Source organism: Hyperolius riggenbachi, chromosome 5 (assembly GCF_040937935.1).
Source record: "Hyperolius riggenbachi isolate aHypRig1 chromosome 5, aHypRig1.pri, whole genome shotgun sequence".
NCBI classification, from domain to species: domain Eukaryota; kingdom Metazoa; phylum Chordata; class Amphibia; order Anura; family Hyperoliidae; genus Hyperolius; species Hyperolius riggenbachi.
This window is the reverse complement of record NC_090650.1, coordinates 42,081,061-42,100,666: the sequence shown is the minus strand read 5'-3', so window position 1 is coordinate 42,100,666 and position 19,606 is coordinate 42,081,061. Positions and strand designations below refer to the sequence as shown.

General features: G+C 42.0%; 1 protein-coding gene across 1 annotated transcript in view; it reads left to right on the top strand.

Moving 5' to 3' along the window:
- The first annotated feature begins 2,430 nt into the window (after nt 1–2,430).
- CUBN (cubilin) overlaps nt 2,431–19,606 on the top strand; it is a 298,563-nt gene continuing 281,387 nt past the window's right edge. The window contains exons 1-7 of the mRNA XM_068238249.1: nt 2,431–2,546; nt 3,505–3,634; nt 6,167–6,262; nt 6,838–6,876; nt 9,959–10,060; nt 12,405–12,508; nt 16,619–16,745. Of these exons, the coding sequence (XP_068094350.1) occupies nt 2,431–2,546; nt 3,505–3,634; nt 6,167–6,262; nt 6,838–6,876; nt 9,959–10,060; nt 12,405–12,508; nt 16,619–16,745 (714 nt within the window). The remainder of the gene's footprint in view (nt 2,547–3,504; nt 3,635–6,166; nt 6,263–6,837; nt 6,877–9,958; nt 10,061–12,404; nt 12,509–16,618; nt 16,746–19,606) is intronic.

Genomic DNA, 19,606 nt, shown 5'->3' with positions numbered 1-19,606 from the left:
CTTCTCTGGTCTGTGCAGGAGATGAAATGATAAATTGCAGATAGGATTCATGACCAGTCAGCACATACCAGCTGTGTTCAATAAAATGCAAAGTAAAGACTATGCAGCGTCAGCAAAACTGTTCACTTACCAACTCTTTTAGGCCTCTTTCACAGTGAGGCGTTGCGTTTGATGCAACGTTAAAGTCGCACAACGTGCCCCTAACGCAGCGCATGTAGGTTATGAAATTGGACGTTATTTTGCATTGCATTATGTGTCTCGGTGCACCGTTTTCGTCGCATACTGATGGAACGAAAACGGCGCATGCTTTACTTTTTCTTTTTTTTAAAAAAAAACCTTACTAAGCATGTGCAACACACATAACGCAGCAAATGTATTGCTAAACGCACAGCATGCAGTACTTCCTAAATAATGCTACACGTTACACACAACGCAACGTGTGCACTGTGAAGGTCGCACAGACTTTTCATTGCTGTGCGTTAGTCTGCGTTATACAATTTTCTCAGTTCAAGTTAAGGCTCGAAGTGGCAGACCAGGAAAAATCTTGGATACACAGAAGCGACGAATGGTGAGAACAGTCAGCGTCAACCCACAGAACAGCACTAAAGACCTACAACATCATCTTGCTGCAGACGGAGTCACTGTGCATCGTTCAACCATTCGGTGCATTTTACACGAGGAGATGCTGTATGCGAGAGTGATGCAGAGGAAGCCTTTTCTCCGCCCACAGCACAAATAGAGCCACTTGAAGTATGCTAAAGCACATTTGGACAAGCCAGCTTAATTTTGGAATAAGGTGCTGTGGACTGAAGAAACTAAAATTGAGTTATTTGGGCATAACAAGGTGTGTTATGCATGGAGGAAAAATAATACAGCATTCCAAGAAAAACACCTGCTACCTACAGTAAAATGTGGTGGTTCCATCATGCTGTGGGGCTAGAGCAGGGACTGGGAATCTTGTCAAAGTTGAGGGACGGATGGATTCCACTCAGTATCAGCAGATGCTGGAAACCAATGTCCAGGAATGGAATCGGTTACAAAGCTGAAGCTGCGCCGGGGCTGGATCTTTCAACAAGACTACCACCCTAAACACTGCTCAAAATCTACTAAGGCATTCATGCAGAGGAACAAGTACAACGTTCTGGAATGGCCATCTCAGTCCCCAGACCTGAGTATAACTGAAAATCTGTGGTGTGAGTTACAGAGAGCTGTCCATGCTCAGAAGCCATCAAACCTGAATGAACTAGAGATGTTTTGTAAAGAGGAATGGTCCAAAATACCTTCAACCAGAATCCAGACTCTCATTGGAACCTACAGAAAGCGTTTACAGGCTGTAATTTCTGCAAAAGGAGGAGGATCTACTAAATATTGATTTCATTTCTTTTTTGTGGTGCCCAAATTTACGCACCTGCCTAATTTTGTTTAAACAATTATTGCACACTTTCTGTAAATCCAATAAACTTCATTTCACTTCTCAAAGATCACTGTGTGTGTCTCCTATAGGATATATTTAACTGATATTTTTTATCGTAACAACCAACGATTTATACAGGAAAATCATGACGGTTAACAAGGTTGCCCAAACTTTCGCATCCCACGGTGTCTGTGCTACTATTGTTCTAGTTCTTAGCTGTACTAAATATACAAATTGTTATCTCATAAGTTTATTTTCACTTTCAGGTTCCTTTAAAGCGGACCCAAACCAAACATTTTTTTAATTAAAAATATTTAGTTGCACCACTCTGACACATACAAAGATAAATAAACACTCCTTCAAACCTATGATCATTTCAGTGCATGCTTTTCACCCTTCTCTTTTCATAACTAGGGTTATACAGGTGGCAGCTATTAGCAATTCCTCCATTGCCGGACACCATCTACTCCACCAGTTTGCCGGAAAAATGCCGGCAATTTGAAAGGAAGGGAGGGGTTCCTCCAATAAATGTAAAATATTTTATATTTGTCATCATGCATCTGAAAAAAGGCTGCTATTTATTATTATAACTTAGAAAATAGATGTCATTTCTGAAATCTTGTATTTTTAATTTGGGTCCACTTTAAGTTAGCCAGGTAGCCATCAAACCTCCTGTATATCAGTCATGGTCCTGCACTTGCCTGAGCTGATCATTATCATAGCCAGAGACTTGTAGCAGCTCCTGAGATGTTGCAAAGGTCATCAGACAGATGGATAACAGACAGGAACACGATACACGTGGTTTGAAAAGTAACCGGTTAGCCCTTTGTCCTCTCCTATTACTGGAGTTGGACAGTTAATAACATGAATGAAGCGCTTGCGTTAACTATTTTTTCCTCTGTTCTTGTGGGAATGGACCAATAGGCCTGGCCAAAGTACATGTCTCCAGGCAGAGAAGCAGAGTGGCTTTAATGACGGCTCTGAAGTGACTGTATGGGGACAGCTGACTGCAGACAATGCTTCCTCCTGGATGGGGTTCACCATGTTTCCTAATACTGATTGTCTCTGGGTTGGTGTGCCGGCTTGGAGAGCCACTGGAGACCAGGCAGGGAAGAGATGTCTCCTACGACCAGTAAGTGCTATCCTGCTGTCCGAATGGAAATGAAGGACAAAGCGACCAATCTGTCAGCTTCTACTTTGCACCAGTGATGGTTGGGATGTAATGTTTAGTTGTAGAGCAATGTATGCTAAAATACCGCAATATACTGTATGTACTTTCTTGAATTGCACTGAGGACTGGAACCCACTAGAGTGATTTTTATGAGTGTTTAGGGAACGGTTCAAACCACTAGCAATTTCCCTAAATGCTCGACTAATGTTAATGGATGGGCCAAATTCCACTGGAGCGGTTGCGATTAGCAAAATCGCTATCGCAGGGCATGCAGCATTTTTGAGCGTTAGCATTTCTGCAATGTAAAGTATATGAACGCTGGCATAATCGCTCATGAATCTCTATACAGAGCAATTTTGCTAGCGTTTTTAAATTACTGCACACTGTAAAAAAATTAAAATTAATTGAAGGACCCATCAGAATTAAAAAAAGCTAATCCCAAATCGCCACACAATCGCTGGCAAAACGCTTACACTTTTTAAAATCGCTAGAAAACGCTCATGAAATCACTTACAAAACGCTAGCGATTAGCGATAGCGCTTTATAGTGGGTTCAAGGCCTAAAACATGGAAACGAGTGTGTGAAAACGTTTCACCCTGCTCTCCATTCTTTACTATGGTAAACGCCACTAGCATGGTGGCAGCACGGTGGCGTAGTGGTTAGTGCTCTCGCCTTGCAGCACTCTCACTCTGGTTTCCTCACACATCCCAAAACCATACAGATAAGTTAATTGGCATCCCCAAGACAATATACTCTGTACAGGGCTGTGTAATATGTCAGCGCTATATAAATACTTAAAGTAAAGAAATACTGTATATTCAGATGATTCTTTGCTAGAGATGGGGTCACCAGCATGTGTAGGCTGGAAACTTTAATAATTCCCAAGTTAATTTACAAATTCTTTTCTCCTCCCTGACAGGCCTCGGATGTCCACTGAGAGTGGAAATTTGGTATTCTCAGTAAGCCAGACAAAAAATATAGAATTTAAAGCTGGATCGTACGGGAAGATTAAGGTCAATGATGATGACCTGACTGACCTGCTGGCTCAGGTAAACTATATTTGTGTATGTTGAAGAGTCACATGACCGGATGACCGTTACACAACATCACCAGGTCATACCTAGCTGGGGCGGTTTCCGCTGAGTGGCATCATGCGTCTTGCGAGACCAGATGCCGGCACAGCAGTGATGCGAGACCATGTGATGCGTGCCATGCATGGGTTTGGAATGCAGATGCGCAATGCGTTTTAATGTAGCAGGCTGTCTGACTTTTTTCCCTGCATGCGAATCAGACAGAAACCTATTGATTTGAATAGGCTGCGATTCCCCATTTAACTTTGCATGCGGAAAAACAGCAATATGCAGATAGTGGAAACGGGTCCTTAGGGCTTGTTCACACTAGAGGCGTTTTTTGGAATTTTTAAGCACCGGCGATTTGTACAAATCGCCCTAAAAATTGTTTACACTATGCTAATGCAATGAGATAGTTCTCACAGGGGCGGTCCGTTTGCTTGCTGACAAAAGCACTGCATGTACCATTTTCAGGGAGATTTGTCCTGAATGGAAGGTATAGGGAAATCGCAAAGTGCTTGAAAAAGCGCTTTGTATAGCAATTTCCCCAGCGCTTAAATGAATAAATACATTGTATTTATTCATTTCCAGGGACGTCCTGACTGACGTCAGGAAGTGGTTTAAAAAATTGCTCTGATAAAGCGCTAAAAAAAGCGCGTATAACAATCAGAGCAAAGCGATTTAAAAAAAAGATAAAGCGCTCAGAGCGGGCGCGAGCGCAACCCAATTTGAACAAGGCCTTCCTTTCACACTGCACTAGTTGCGTTGCAGAATAATTCTGCATGTCCAGAGTTGATGATGGATTATGCAAGTTTTGTATGCAAATTCATGCACCTTGAACAGGAACCAATCAAATCCTGCTGATGTAAATTTCAATGGGTTCATTTTCAAGCTGCAAACAAAATTTGCATAATCCTGCATCAACTCAAAATTAATTGCATCTCATCCACCATCTGTATCGGTGATGCATACAATCCACTGGGGTAACAATCGACTTCAGCCTTTTAAGTGTAGATCAGCGATGCTCACAAATTTTCGCATCAAAAATGGCATTTTCAATTTCGAGAACATTTCAGCAAAAATATGGCGAACGTTTGCGAGAAAGCAAAAAAATCATTATTTTTACTGCGAAAAGGAGAAAATCATTATTTGTACCACACAAATAAAAATAAATTATTTTTATTGTGAAAATACGCAAAAATGTGAAAATCACAAGCTTATTTAAAATCGATATTCTATGGCATTTTTGTGAAAATGAATTTGAAAGCAATATCGGCATTTTCGCTCATCACTGGGGCAGATGACAGACCAGCAAGCATGTATTACAGACTTACTTACTATCCACAGGCTAGCTTCTAAATCTCCTGGGGAAATGCTAATTAATTATGACTTGATGCAAATGTTTCGCTAGTTTATTCAAATTTAGTCATGCTGGAAATTGACCAATCAGCTGCTAAATAAATGTGTATACAATTTGCCTAAACTTGCCATGATGATTACCGCCTTACTGACCCTCCCCAGTAAAGAGCATGGCTTATGTGCACTATCCTGAACTCATGGCCAGAGATTTCACCTTGGGCTTGATTCACTAAGACTAATAACATGCCTTATCAGAGTTAACATGCCTTATCAGAGTAGCGTAACGAGCGCTACAAATTGAGGGGATAATGTCCTTTAACCACTTGATGACCCACCCTTTACCCCCCCCCCCCCCTTAAGGACCAGCGCTGTTTTTAGTGATCTGTGCTGGGTGGGCTCTGCAGCCCCCAGCACAGATCAGGTAGCAGGCAGAGAGATCAGATTGCCCCCCTTTTTTCCCCCCTATGGGGATGATGGTGCAGGGGGGGTCTGATCTGTTCTGCCTGCCTGGGTGTTACGGGGGGGGGGGCACATCAAACCTCAAAGCCCCCCTCCGCGGCGAAATTCCCCCCTCCCTCTCCTACCTGCTCCCCCCCGGAGATCGGGGCTGCACAGGACGCTATCCGTCCTGTGCAGCCAGTGACCGGCTGTCCCCTGCTGCGCAGCAGCGCCGTACAATGTAAACAAAGCGGATTATTTCCGCTTGTATTTACATTTAGCCTGCGAGCCGCGATCGGCGGCCCGCAGGCTATTCACAGAGCCCCCCGCCGTGAATTGACAGGAAGCAGCCGCTCGCGCGAGCGGCTGCTTCCTGATTAATTAGCCTGCAGCCGGCAGGCCTTGCAGCTGCCACTTTGCCGACGCGCGGTATGAGTGCGCGGTCGGCAAGTGGTTAAAGTGATTGTACCCACAGGCGCTCTCGTCATTGCCAATGAGCAGGCATAAATTTGCAGTGCTCGCTATGCTACTCTGATAAGGCATGCTAACTCTGATAAGGTATGTTAACTCCGATAAGGCATGCTATTTGTTTTAGTGAATCAAGCCCCTTGTGAGTACACATAAAGTTGAATGTGGTTAAAACAGAGAGCCAGCTGACCATTTACCAGTGGGATCCAGTAAAACACCATCTTAATATCTCGTTCTTTATTTCAGATAAGAAAAAATAAAGAAGAAATTGCCGAGTTAAAAGCGGGGGCACTTGGAACCAATCAGAGTATTACTAACCAGATTGCTCAGCTCAGTACTAAGGTACGGCATCACACCACCGGCCAGTATTTACAACATAATGGCAATCAGTTACTAAGGCCCTGATGCACTTAAAGGGAACCTAAAGTGAAAATAAATGTGCCCAGTTTAACTTATTTAGGGCTTCTTGCACCGCCTATATACCTCCTAGCCCCTCACTGTTGTTCCGCTCTATTCCAATCAACCACTGTGCCCCTCCTAAAGCTGGCTGACTGGGTCAGTCACGGGCTACTGTGCATGCGCAGTCCTGACCACGCCACGGTTGCACAGCTGCAACTTTTATGAAGTACGCAAGCACAGAACGCTCCCTACCATGGGAATGCGATCAGAAGGGGTCGCACATGCAGCTTTCAGAGGAGGACAGGTGCTGCTCTGGGCACAGTGGAACAATTGCAAAGGACCAGAAGGACTGCAGGAGGCTGGAAGAAGCCCCAGGTAAGTTAAATTGGTCACCTTTACTTCACTTTAGGTTCCCTTTGAAAGCTCTGTCTTTTTTTCACCACAGGTAAGCTTTAAGGTAAATGGCCAGGACTGACAACTGACACTTTCATTCCTTTCATGGTGTTTTCTTTTTCTAGTTGTCCGAGATTGAAAGCAAAGTTGATATTTTGCAACAGGTAAGACAATTATTTTACCGCGATTTTCACAATGCTTTTACCGTGCACACTAACGCATACCACCGCTTACTAATGCACATTAAGTGTGAAAGGGTCCGTAGAGTCAGTACCTATTCAGTAAAAGTCCTTGAGCAAGACTCCCTAATACTGCATCCCTTAGTGGCTGCAACTCTTCAATGCTTTGACGGGAGAAAAGTGCTATACAAATGTTAGGATTGTAATCAATTTAAAACATTGAATCAATAGAAAATCCGTTGAATTGGTGCACATGCCCAAAGTATATGGTGTACATGATGTTACACATGAAAGAGGGGGCTGCACGTAGAATGGGAAGGTGGGGGCTGCAGTTGGAAGGGACCCACAAGAATGTTTGACCAGGGGCAGAAAAAGTTTAAATCCAGGCTATTGAGTGGTGCAACAATCATTTATTTGATGTTCAATGAGATTTCATGTGGAAGTCAGCCCCTAAAACCATAAATGACCCCTAACCGTTTACTCTGATCGACACACACACTTTTTGTTGCCTTCAGCCCAGCCTTGAATCCAGGGACTTATTTCTGAAATCTCAATCACCAACACTTTGATTACAAATAGGAAAGCAAAACGAAAAGCAAATAGAAAACAAAAGGAAACACACACACACAACAAAATGAAAAGACAGCAAAAGGAAGCAAAGTCAACAGGAAATCAAATAAAATGATCAAACTAAAGTGACAACCAAAAGGGAAATTAAAGGAAAAAATAAATAGGAGAGCGAAATGAACAACAGAAAAATAAAGGAAAGCAAATAGTGAAAAAGGTGGAAGCAAAATAGAAAGTAAAAGTGAGAGCAAACGAAAAGGAAGAAGAGGAAAGCAAAAGATAAAACAAACAGAAAAGCTAATGTGGAAGTAAAAATGGAAACAAACAGAAAAGTAAATACCATGTAAACACAAAAGGAAAAGCAAAAATGAAAGTAAATCGGAAAGTGAAAGAAATAAAAATTGGAAAGGGGAAAGTAAATGGGAAAATAAAAAGGACAGAAGAACCTAAAAGGGGAAACAAAAGGAAAAGCTAATAGAAAAGGAAGAGCAAACAGATAAGCAAAAGAGAAAGAAAGTGAGAAAAATAGAAAAAGCAAATAGTAAAAGCATAAAAAGGGAAAGCATAAGAAAAGACAACAGAGAAAGCAATAGATCGGTATATTGTAGACAAATGCTGGCACCTCCATGAAACCCCCTCACAGGGAACACCCCTTTTAAAGCAGATAAGCCTATTCAGGGCCGGTTCAAGTAACAATTGGGCCCTAGGGCAAAATTAGCCTGGGGGCCCGCCCAAAAGACACCCCAATCAAAAAGCGTCATTAGAGGCCCTTAGTTGCAGCCAAATTTCCCTCCTGGGCCCCTGAGCTGGCTGCCGACCCTCCCCCAATCACCTCCCAACTTAACAGACTCTGCAGAGTCCCTGGGGAGCAACAGTTAAGATGGTGAGGGACACATTGGGGGCCCCTACAGGCTTTGGGGCCCTGGGCAATTGCCCATTTTTTCCTATGGTAGCTCCGGCCCTGAGCCTATTGATCGCCACCAGCATTGACTGTGTAATAACTGACTGCTGGCACGCAAGTGATCGCCACCAAATCAAGTGTACTCTAAAGGTGGCCACACACGATACAATAAAATGATCCGATTTTACGGCAATTCGATAAAAACGATCGGATCTCCCGAAAAAATTGAAAGCTTGTTTTCATTCGACTGAAAAATATGATCGGATTTCCCGTTTTCTTCGATTTTTATCGATCCGGAATGCCAGATATTTTTCTTCAATCTTTCTAAAGATTGTATGGTGTGTGTTGGATTGTAAATTTATTAATATACACACCATAGCAATTTTGTCAGAGTTTCCAATCATTTTTATTCTAATTGGGGAAAAATTGAACATAGGTGTGTGGTACATTGGTCATATTTTTGAAATGTTACAATCAGTCAGAAAAATTGATTGCAATTCTTAAATTGAACAGATATTTAAAAAATTGTATGGTGTGTGGCCACCTTAAGCCAACCACAGTGGACTCAACTGATAGAGCTGTAAGCCTTCACACCATGTGCTCCGGCTGTCAATATACAATCATGGACACAACATAGCAGGATACAACAATCAGTATTATTTTCAAAACATTTTATTGGGTGGTATTACAGTATACAAATGTATGCAGAAGTTACCCGGAAGTGACAACAGAAGATCCAGGAGACGGAGGACGGCAGCGAGGGACTGATCAGGCTGAAGGGGGCTGGAGGAAGCCCCAGGTGTGTATGATTTTTTTTTTTTTTTTATGGCTCATCTCAGGTACACTTTAAATAATTTAACATGAGTTTTTTCTATTATTAGCATAAAGGAAAGATGATTGAGGATGTGGCATCTGCTGAGGGGCGGAATGTATGAGTTTAAGGGATCAGGTCTTCTGTTACTGTAGGCTCTTGATATGCCTATCTGTTGATGTTATTAAAAGAAGAAGAAGAGATAGCAATGGCATAGAAAAAACATTCCGGCGAATATGCAATTAACCTTTTCTCCAAGTTGATATTTTCACACCTTGTCATTAATAAAATTACTTTTAAACTTTACCAGCAAGCGAGTATATATTCGAAATATTTTTGATAGTACTTTTTGACCTACTTTTTGGTACATTTTAAATTGCAAAGTACTGAAAAGTTATTTTAAACAGAATATCAAAAATATACTCTTAGGAGAAAACTCATGAGAAAAAGTGAATTGCATATGGCCCTCCATGTGCAGCCACAGGAGCAAGCAATTGTGTGCTTCCTGGTAAGAACTCTGAACTGGCAGGCAGAGAGCAGTCGGAAGTGGAAGGGGCGGGGCTAGCCATGTTCAGCTGACTCTTTAGCATCAGCCACCTATATGCATGTTTATAAAACTAGCCCTGGTGTGTACACAGGACTGTAATAATTCTACTACTAATTAAAACTACTAATTTTGTGACCTTTTAGCAACACCCAATATTTTATTACTAGTATTACTAGATATGACCTGAACAAAACAACAAAAATGATTCATAATTACTGATGTAAGATTCTTTTATTGACAGAATTTGAATCGGAAGGCGTGCAGCAGTAGCCCATGCCAACATTCGGGGACTTGTCTCAACCTCGTGGATTCCTTCTTCTGTTTGTGCCCCAATAACTGGCAGGTATGGCAAGATGTTCATCCTAAAAACGTGGCCTATAATACTTTCAGTGGAAATCAGTAGGGATGCATTACTTGGGATAATAAGTACGGTAATAAATTCTGATTTAGACATTTTAGCACGCAAATAATACATCTTGTGGCTCAAGGCTGCTAGGACTTCTCAACTAGTATATCTCCAAGCACAGCTAGTAATATGACCACAAACAAAACTGAATACCCACTTACCTAAGGAGAGAGAAAGCTCTGGGTCCTATAGGGCCTTCCCGCTCCTCTCACAGTCCCTTCGTTCCAGCGCTGGCTTCCCCGGTAGCAAATACTGCTCTCTGCCACCGCAGGAGGCTTTAGAAGTCATAGCCCGAGTGCTTGTGAAGACGGGCAGCTCCATACGGCACTTGCTTGAGCACCTTCTCTCGTGCGCTCACGCATGCGCAGTACAGAGCCACCCCCATCTTCCCGAAGACTTCTGAAGCCTTCTACAGCAGGGGATTCAAATGTTGGTGACATCGCTGGTCCTATAGGACCCAGAGCCTTCCCTCTCCATAGGTAAGTATCTGGTTTTGGTTTTGTTTCTTTTAGCTGAACACTAGCTTTAAAGTAAACCTGTAGGGAGAAATAGAGCTTCTGGATCCTAATGAGGCTTCCCCCATCATCTTCAGCCTCCAGGATCGAGCTATCAGGTCCATGTAGACCAATCCGTCCTGGTGGCTCCGTTTGGGCTATAATTGCTCTTAACCATTCGTACCAAAGGATAACAAACAATCGATCCATTTAAAGTACTCACATGTATCAAATTTCTCATTCCCAGGTCCTCATTTTCTTACTTCTGCTTAAAATCTTACTACTATCGAAGAATTGTGGTTTATCAGGTGTATGGAGCTTAATGCTGGGAATACACAATGAGTTTTTTCGGCAAATAGATGGTTCGTTAGATAATTTCCGACAGGTCGGATCTGATTTTCCATTGGTTTTCTGGTCGATTTGTAAGGGAGTGTTTAAAAATTAAATCAGAAAAACAATCAAAATTAGATCGGACATGTCAGAAATTATCTATTGAGCTATCTATCTGCCGAAAAAACTAATTGTGTATTCCCAGCATTAGATGTAAGGATATCTCTAGAGTGTCCAGCTGAGCATATATCACTTTATCTTCCACGCCTTCATCACATCACAACTGGACTATTGCAATGCCCTCTATGCAGGTCTTTCAAATAAAGACCTTCACTGCCTGCAGCTAGTACAGAATGCTGCCGCAATACTATTACCAAGCCAACCCGCCATTGCCACAAAACACCAATTCTTTGCTCACTCCACTGGCTATCCATAAAATGGAGAATCCTTTTCAAAATTGGCATGCTAACATTCAAATCCCTACACGACCTAGGCCCAGGATACCTGATGGATTTGTTGTTGCATCACACCTCCCACCACCTCAGATCAAAAGGATCTAATTACTTGACAACCCCAGAGTCCAACTAAAAATCTTTGGAGCCAGAGCTTTCTGTCATGCTGTCCCTACCCTGTAGCATGCCTTGCCAGACTTAATCAAAACAGCTCCAACCCTGGACTTTTTAAAATCAAAACTGAAAAGTCACCTGTTTAGTCTGGCATTTATGATCACATAACTTTTTCCCCTACACATCTCTATGTACTGATCTGAGACAAGCTTATGCACTGTTGTTTTTTATGCATGTTGTGTTCATTGTCGGTATATGTTTTTCAATTAATAGAGTGTTGCTGCTGTTTTCTATTATGTTTTCCTAAAAACTCATGCAATAAATCAGTAAATATCACTGCTAATGTTTTTTGTTATAGCAGCCCTCATATTTCTATTCTGATTAGGAACTGTAACCAAGGATTGAACTTCATCCCAATCTGTAGCTGATAGCCCCTTTCCCACGAGAAATCTTTAGCATTTCTCGAATTGATCATCAGGGGGTCTGTATGGCTGATATTGTGATGACCATGGTCCTGACAGTTTCCTGTCTGTGAGCCTTGTTGCATTGTGATAAATAACAGTTCCAACTGCCAAGCAACCAGTATCTCCCACTGTGCATATGCATATCTAAAAATAACAACCTTTAAGCCTATCACATTGTTAGGGGTGTGGTTATAGATAATAGAAGTTGGTACTGTCTCATTTTTTCTGTGTCTGCCAGCAGTAAAGATGATTGCATGCAGGCTGATTGTGGAACAAGCAATATGAACAAATTACATGGCAAATATTAACTATTTCTTGATCTCTCTTCTATGTTTTAACTTCTCAGTTTGCAATGTATTGATTTATTATTTTCCCCTTTTAGCTGAAGTTCCTCTTTAATTGTAGTACTTGTTTTCTGTTCTGGAAGGGCTCCACATGTTCTGATGATGTTAATGAGTGTCTGCTTTATGGTGGGACGGCGATGGGCTGCCAGAACGGAGGCTTATGCGAGAACACGCCTGGCGGTTACAGGTAACTCTATCTACATGTAGGCCTGATTTGCCAAGGCATCTACACCATGCAGGACTAGATCTGGAAATGGAGCCCCTAGTGGCAGTCCAAAATGCCCCACATTATATTTATATTATGTGGCGCACAGGGCCAGATTCTGTAAAGGCCACAAAGGTCTAGGCCTTGGGCTGCTGCAGACCAATGGGGCACCTGAACATGGAAGAGGGGTTGCTACATATGAAAATGGGGTCAACACATGAAAAAGGGAAAATGATTCCCAAGGTCAATTCAATTCAATTCACTTTATTGTCATTGTGTAACACAACGAAATTACTTTTCATGACAACCCCACGGTGCATATAGGGAACATAGTGATAGTAACAAGGAAGAGAAGAAATTATACAAGTATGCCAGGTATTACAGATGTTTAAACAATTTGTACACAGTGTTCATTATTTCAGAGAGGATTCAGAGTTCATCAAGTTTATGGCGGATGGGAAAAAGCGGTCTTTCAGTCTGTTTGTGTGTGTGCGGATTGATCTAAAACGTTTACCTGGTGGCTGGTTATGAAAGAGATGGTTACAGTACATGGATGATACACATGAAGGAGGGGCTGCACATGTAGTGGGAGGGGCACTGCTGCACAAGAAAGGGGAGCCACAACATACTTGGCCTGGGGCAGATAAAGTAAATCTGACCTCGGTGGCGCAGCTGCAGACAATGGGGCTGGCGGCAATCCACTTTGTCCAACACTGATCTGAAGGGACCACCAGGAAAAGCAAAAAGAATCCGGGCACCATCAGTTGCAAACACCACGCTTTATTTCATCCCCACAAATGAAAAGATACAGGTGTAGAGGGCTGATCTGACAGCCGTTTCGCAAGCAAACACGCTGAACTGATCTGAAGGGGAATGACATTGAGCCGGTTTTATCCAGCAAAAGCCCCACCTAATGGCAGCCAGTTTTCCTGACAATATGTCCGACATTGGAACTATGAAGGAAAAGGCCAATGTCAGACCTAGTCCGATATAGGATTGGAAAGGGTTAAAGCAAACCCGAAGGCAACCCGAGCTCCAAACTGTTCCTATTTTGGAGGGACAGTCCCTCTTTGTCAGCCCAATCCCCCTGTTCCTCTTTCTTCCTTATTTGTCCCTCTTTCAGGACTCATGTACAGATCTATCTAAATATATGATCTCATCTGTAATGAGACCTCCCCTCACCCCACACTAGTACATATGCCAGCATAGCTCCCAACTGTCCCTCTTATGGAGGGACAGTCCCTCTTTGGGAACCCTGTTCCTCTGTCCCTCTTTCCTCCTCATCTAATATTACAAGTGCGAAAGTTTAGATGTTTGTTACTCAATCACACCACAATGGCTGAATACACTTTGGCACACACATAGTGCAGTACCTGCAATAACATATACAATGCTTTTAATCCCCATAACCAAAAACTAGGCGGAGACAAATACAAATTTCACAGGGAAATTGTAAACTGCAGCCATTCTTACACTGTTGATGGCAGGGTTCTCAAACTTTGCACAGTCGGTCACTGGGTGACTGGGGTTAATATTCAGAAAAGTGGGTGGAGCCTACAAAAGCCAATCAAAATGTACCTATTGATTTCAAAGGAAAAATGTAATTGCTGCCATTCTTGCACTGGCACAAGCCTCAAACCTGGTACAGTTGGTCATTGGGTGACTGGGGTTCAAATTCAGAAAAGGGGGTGGAGCCACAGCCAATCATATTTGTTTCATTTCAATGCAAATTTTTCAGGCCAAAGACCACAAAGCTCACAAACTAGGTCATTGAGTAATTGAGTGTATGGCCTCAATTCACTAAGATCATGCTGGAGATAATAAGGCAAGAGAAAACTTACCTCCACATAAAAGAGAGTTATCTTATCTCTTCATTCCTTAAGTTACCTCCTCTGTAGTTAAGTTACCTCCTCTGTAGTTATTTAACCTCCTTTGTAGTTATTTTCACACGCAGGCAAACCTAAAGTTAACTCTTCTGTCTTTAAAGGAGTACTATCGATTTAAACGACTTTTTTTTTTAATACTCTATATTAGTGTACACATTACCACTAGTGCTAAGGGCACTTTATTTATTCACCCAGGTCTCTCTCTCACTATCCCTGCTTAAAAATTCATTTCTCACACAGCTCATAGTAGTTTGGGTCACCCTGAGCTGCTTGGTTACTCTGTCACACAGCTCACAAATATATTTCACTGTGTCACTCACAGCATGCAGCAGACATGAGGAGAAATAGGCTGATCTGAGGTGGTAACAGGTAACTAAATGAGCTGGAATATTGCTGGAATATAACTACGGTAGCTATACCACGAGTCTGTGTTTACACTCAGACTGGCTGCCTGCTTGAGGCGATTCACTCCAGGCTGCATCCACTTTACAAGCTGCTGAGAGGGGCAGACCACTGTCTACAATTAGCATTATTAGTATCTTTATCAGTAAAGAGAAGCAAAGATAATAAACACACATTGCTAGAATCTTTAACCCCTTACCACCATATAAACAAGATTCTTTCAGCAAGTTGATAATTAAACTATAAACTGAGGAGTTGATAGCATCTCCCCTTTGCAGAGACATGGTCTAGCCCTCTGGGAGCTCAGTATTAGATACATTTGTATCCAACACTGACGCCAAAACTGACGGAGGATTTTACAGCTGAGAGGAACAGCTGTGTGGGGAATAAAATTGCTCCTAGTACTTGCCCTAATGTGTGCTACAACATACAGCATTTAAAAATAAATGCATACATCGATAGTATTCCTTTAAGTTAACTCTTTAATCCTTAAAATAACTCCAGAGTTAAAGACAGGCTGTTCATTAACTGCATGTGAAAATAACTACAGAGGAGGTAACTTAACTACAGAGGAGGTAAATTAACTACAGAAGAGGTAAATTAACTACAGAAGAGGTAACGTAAGGAATGAAGAGATAAGATAACTCTTTTACTAGTGGAGGTAAGTTTTCTCTTGCCTTATTATCTCCAGCATGATCTTAGTGAATTGAGGCCTTTGTGTATTACGGTTAGAAAAAGTGGGCGGAGCAAACACCAACCAAATACATACCGGGGCAATGCCGGGCCAACAGCTACTTCTAAATATATGTATTTTTCTACTGACAAATGTATTTAATTGACTCTAAACTTTATTCTCATCTTTATTGATTGATATATTTCTTATTTTAAAATGCTAATATGAAGGAAAAGTAGTGATAAGAAAATGGACCAGTGTGGTTTGAATTATAAAATTGTGTGAGTGGGGGGAGTTTAGGTTTAGGCTTTAGGTAGGTAGCGTGTGCGGGGGTGGGGGGTAGCAGTAAGGGTTAGGTATCGGGGGAAGGTTCTGTGTGAGAGTACGGTAGGTTTAGCCATAGTAAAATATCAGTATTTAATACCGATATTTTACTATCGGCATTACTGGCTGCCTTTTTTGTATGTATGCTTTTAAGAGACACTAAGTTAGCAGAAGGAGTAGGTTCATAGGGCCAGATTTATCAAGTGTGTCTGAGACAAAATATTGGTAGGTTTTTAGAAATCCATGCAGAACTGTCTCAGGCATCTTAAAAAATCATTAGACAGTGCAGATTCCTTCTAAAACTGTTGTAAAATAGGAGGAGCTAGGAAGGTCTCTCAGATAGAGCAGTATGTGAGGGGAATTGCTGTTGCTGAGGTAACCAACACACCTTCTGTATTGATAGCAGCAGGCTCTGAGGAGGAATTCAGCAGAGGGGAGGAGCACATCACAAATCATGTCTAGCCTGCACTCTGCAATCATGTCTAGCCTGCAGTTCTATACCTGTAGAACTGCTATCAAGCACTTCTTAATCTACGCCAGTTTAGGGATGGATTTGCACTTTTCTTAACTGTAGTGCAGCTCTAGAAATTCATGCTAAACTGTCACTATTACCTAGGATTTAAGAAGGTTCTTATCATGCAGAACTGTTCTCCCTGCTGGTTAGAACAGATTAAGAAGAAAAAACTGTCGGTAATACGTTGATAAATCTCCCACATAGTCTGTCTTTCTCTTTATCCGTTTACACTACTGTCTTTTTTTAACTACAGTGATAGTGTTGATTTAAGCCTGACATTTTGCCTCCTTCAGTTGTGCCTGTACTCCAGAATGGTATGGCCCACAATGCACCTCAAAGTATGATGACTGCAAAGAGGGTTCTGTGAAGCTGTGTGACCATGGCATCTGCACAGACCTAGAAAGGGAGCAGCCAGGTCAGGTAAGGGAAATCTCTGTCTTTGCCTTATAGCATGAAGCTTTCAAGGACAACTGAAGAAAGAGGAATATGGGGCTGCCATATTTATTTCCATTTAAACAATACCAGTTGCTTGGCAGCCCTGCTGATCTATTTGGCTGCAGTAGTGTCTAAATCACACCAGAAACAAGCATGCAGCTAATCTTGTCAGATCTGACAATGTCAGAAACACCTGATCTGCTGCATGCTTGTTCAGGGTTTATGGCTAAATGTATTAAAAGCAGAGGATCAGCAGGATTGCCAGGCAACATGTATAGTTTAAAAGAAATAAACATGGAAGACTCTATATCCCTCTCGCTTTAGTTGTCCTTTCAGCTATACAGAATTGGTGTTTTTTTCCCATTTGTTTATGTATAGGGATTTTACATATATTTTGAAAAAAAAAACTTTAATAGCAGTATAATGGAATACAATAATGCCATTGTTACTGCAGCCATTGTTACTTCAGCATTACTAAAATGTTCCTTTGGCCGGTTACCTGGGGTCATGTGGTGAAACATTCATTTGATTGAAGTGAATCTCACTGTGATTATAGACCCAAAACTATCATTTTAGTAACTACTCTTAGTTACATAAAAGAACATTTGAAAGCATTCCAAAGTTTTCCCTGTGTGTAAAATCATTTATTTTCACAGCAGTAGAAGCCTGCTTATCTGTGGTCATCGGCATATGTAATAAAAGTGAAGCTCTCTGAATGTGTCTTGATTCTGTTCTCTCCCACCCTGGAAACAGCTGAGTCACTTCAGCAGAAAAGGAGGGGACAGAATGATGACACAGGCAGAGAGCTCCAGCCATCAATGACCGGAAAAAAAGCAAGTCTGTAGTGTTCTCTGTAATGAAAATATATGGTTTTACACGCAGGGGCCCATATGCAATTAACTTTTTCTCCTGAGCTTTCTCCTAGGAGATAATTTTTCATCTTTAGACTACTCATCGACATAGAATACCATCTATTTAGAATAACTTTTCAGCACTTTGCAATTGAAAAAGTATCAAAAAGTTGGTGGAATAGTACTATCAAAACTATTTTAAAGTACTCCTGAACTGAAAGGGGGTTTGATTAATATAGGTGTCGTTTTGTCTGTGGTGGAGTCACATATGCTGTGGTGCTGTGACTACTGCAGACATATGTCACAGCACCATCCTTCCAGTCCAGTGCCCCCTGCGTCCCTCTCTCTAGTCAGCTGAAATCTTCAACTGACCAGAATGTTAAATATGGGCGGGGAAGAAATGGCAGTTATCCCCCTTGTACCACCGTACTCATAACCCGTTCATTTTAGACCTGTCAAAAAACAAAACAAAAAAAAAACCACTGCACAACTCACCTACTCCTGGTTCCCTTTGCTGTCTTTTCTGTCCTGTCCCCTCTTCCTTTCTGCAACCATGTCCTCTCGTATCTGTCGACATCTTCACCACTATGGCACTGACCTGGAAGAACTTTTGGGTTACTTCCGAGTCAGCTCCATAGCAGTGAAGATCCCGGCAGATACGAGAGGACACGGCGGGGGAACAAGATAGCTGACAGGGAGGAAAAGACAGCAAAGGGAACTAGGAGTAGGCGAGTTAGGCTGTGGATTTTTTTTAAATAGGTACTAAAATTACGTGGTACAGGAGTACTATAAGTATTTTCTTGTTTGCTTGCGATTTAAAAGGCATTTTATTGACAAGTTTGAAAATATCATGTAAGAGAAAACGTGGGAAGGTTCAAAGCTCGGCTCTTCCTGTTCAGTAAGCCAGCACCTATTCAGTAAGGAGTCCTTGAACTAGACTTCCTAACACTGCTACTGCCTACTGAGTACACCCTAGTGGCTGCAGCTCAAGCGCTTTGAGTCCACCAGGAGAAAAGCGTGATATAAATGTTATTTGTACTGTCTTGTTGTGTCTAAAGGCCATCAACGTAATTTAGCACTTTAAGTCAGGGTGGAAGCCCTGTAAAATTGCTGGATCTCATTGGGGCTGGAATGAAGAGTGTAGGTGGTTGGTAGAAACCATGTTTCCATGCCATGTGGTGCACTAAACTGACCCAGACCCAGTTTCTTAAAGGGAACCAGAGATGAACGATTCACACAAAATAAACATATTTTGATAGCAGATAGCACAGTTGATAGCTTGTAAAGAATAAATGCTCTACCCGATAATTTTGCCACTCTGGTGTGCCTTTTTGAGTGCTTTTTATCCATTATTGCTCCAGGAAATATCCAATATGGCCGCCGGCTCATATTCCTTCTGCTTCCAGGTTATGAGGTGTTCTGGATGTGCTGTCTAGGCTATATGAGACTATAGACAAGCAGGGCTGCTGTAGGCTTTCATCTGTGTGCTTTCAACTTCATATTCTGGTATGCTGTGTGGCTGCCTGTAGGAAGTGTCTCTCATAGTAATGAAACTGCATACAGTAGATAATAATGACAGGCTGCACAGACAGAGCACACAGATCACTCAGCCACACTTGTCTGTTAGACAGAGATTTTTCCTGCAGCAGCAGCCCCTCCCATGTCATCACAGCTCTCAGCATGTAAAGCATGAAATTTGTACCAGGAGGGGGAAGGCTTGGGCTTGAAAAGACTCCACAGAAGAGTGACTCAGCTATAATGATTCCAGGTCAAACCCTCGACTGAATAGTCGATGGATTCTTATCACAGTTGATAACAGATAGATTAGACTGAGAAGAATAAAACTAAAAGCAGGGTAGGTGTTTACTGTCATGTTCCCACTGATAAATGTAATAAAATACATGAGGGTGCTTCGTCTCTGGTTCTCTTTAAGGTGCGTACACACGCAGTATTGTAACAAAAGACGGGTCCCTCAGACCCTCCCGTGGCGCAGTC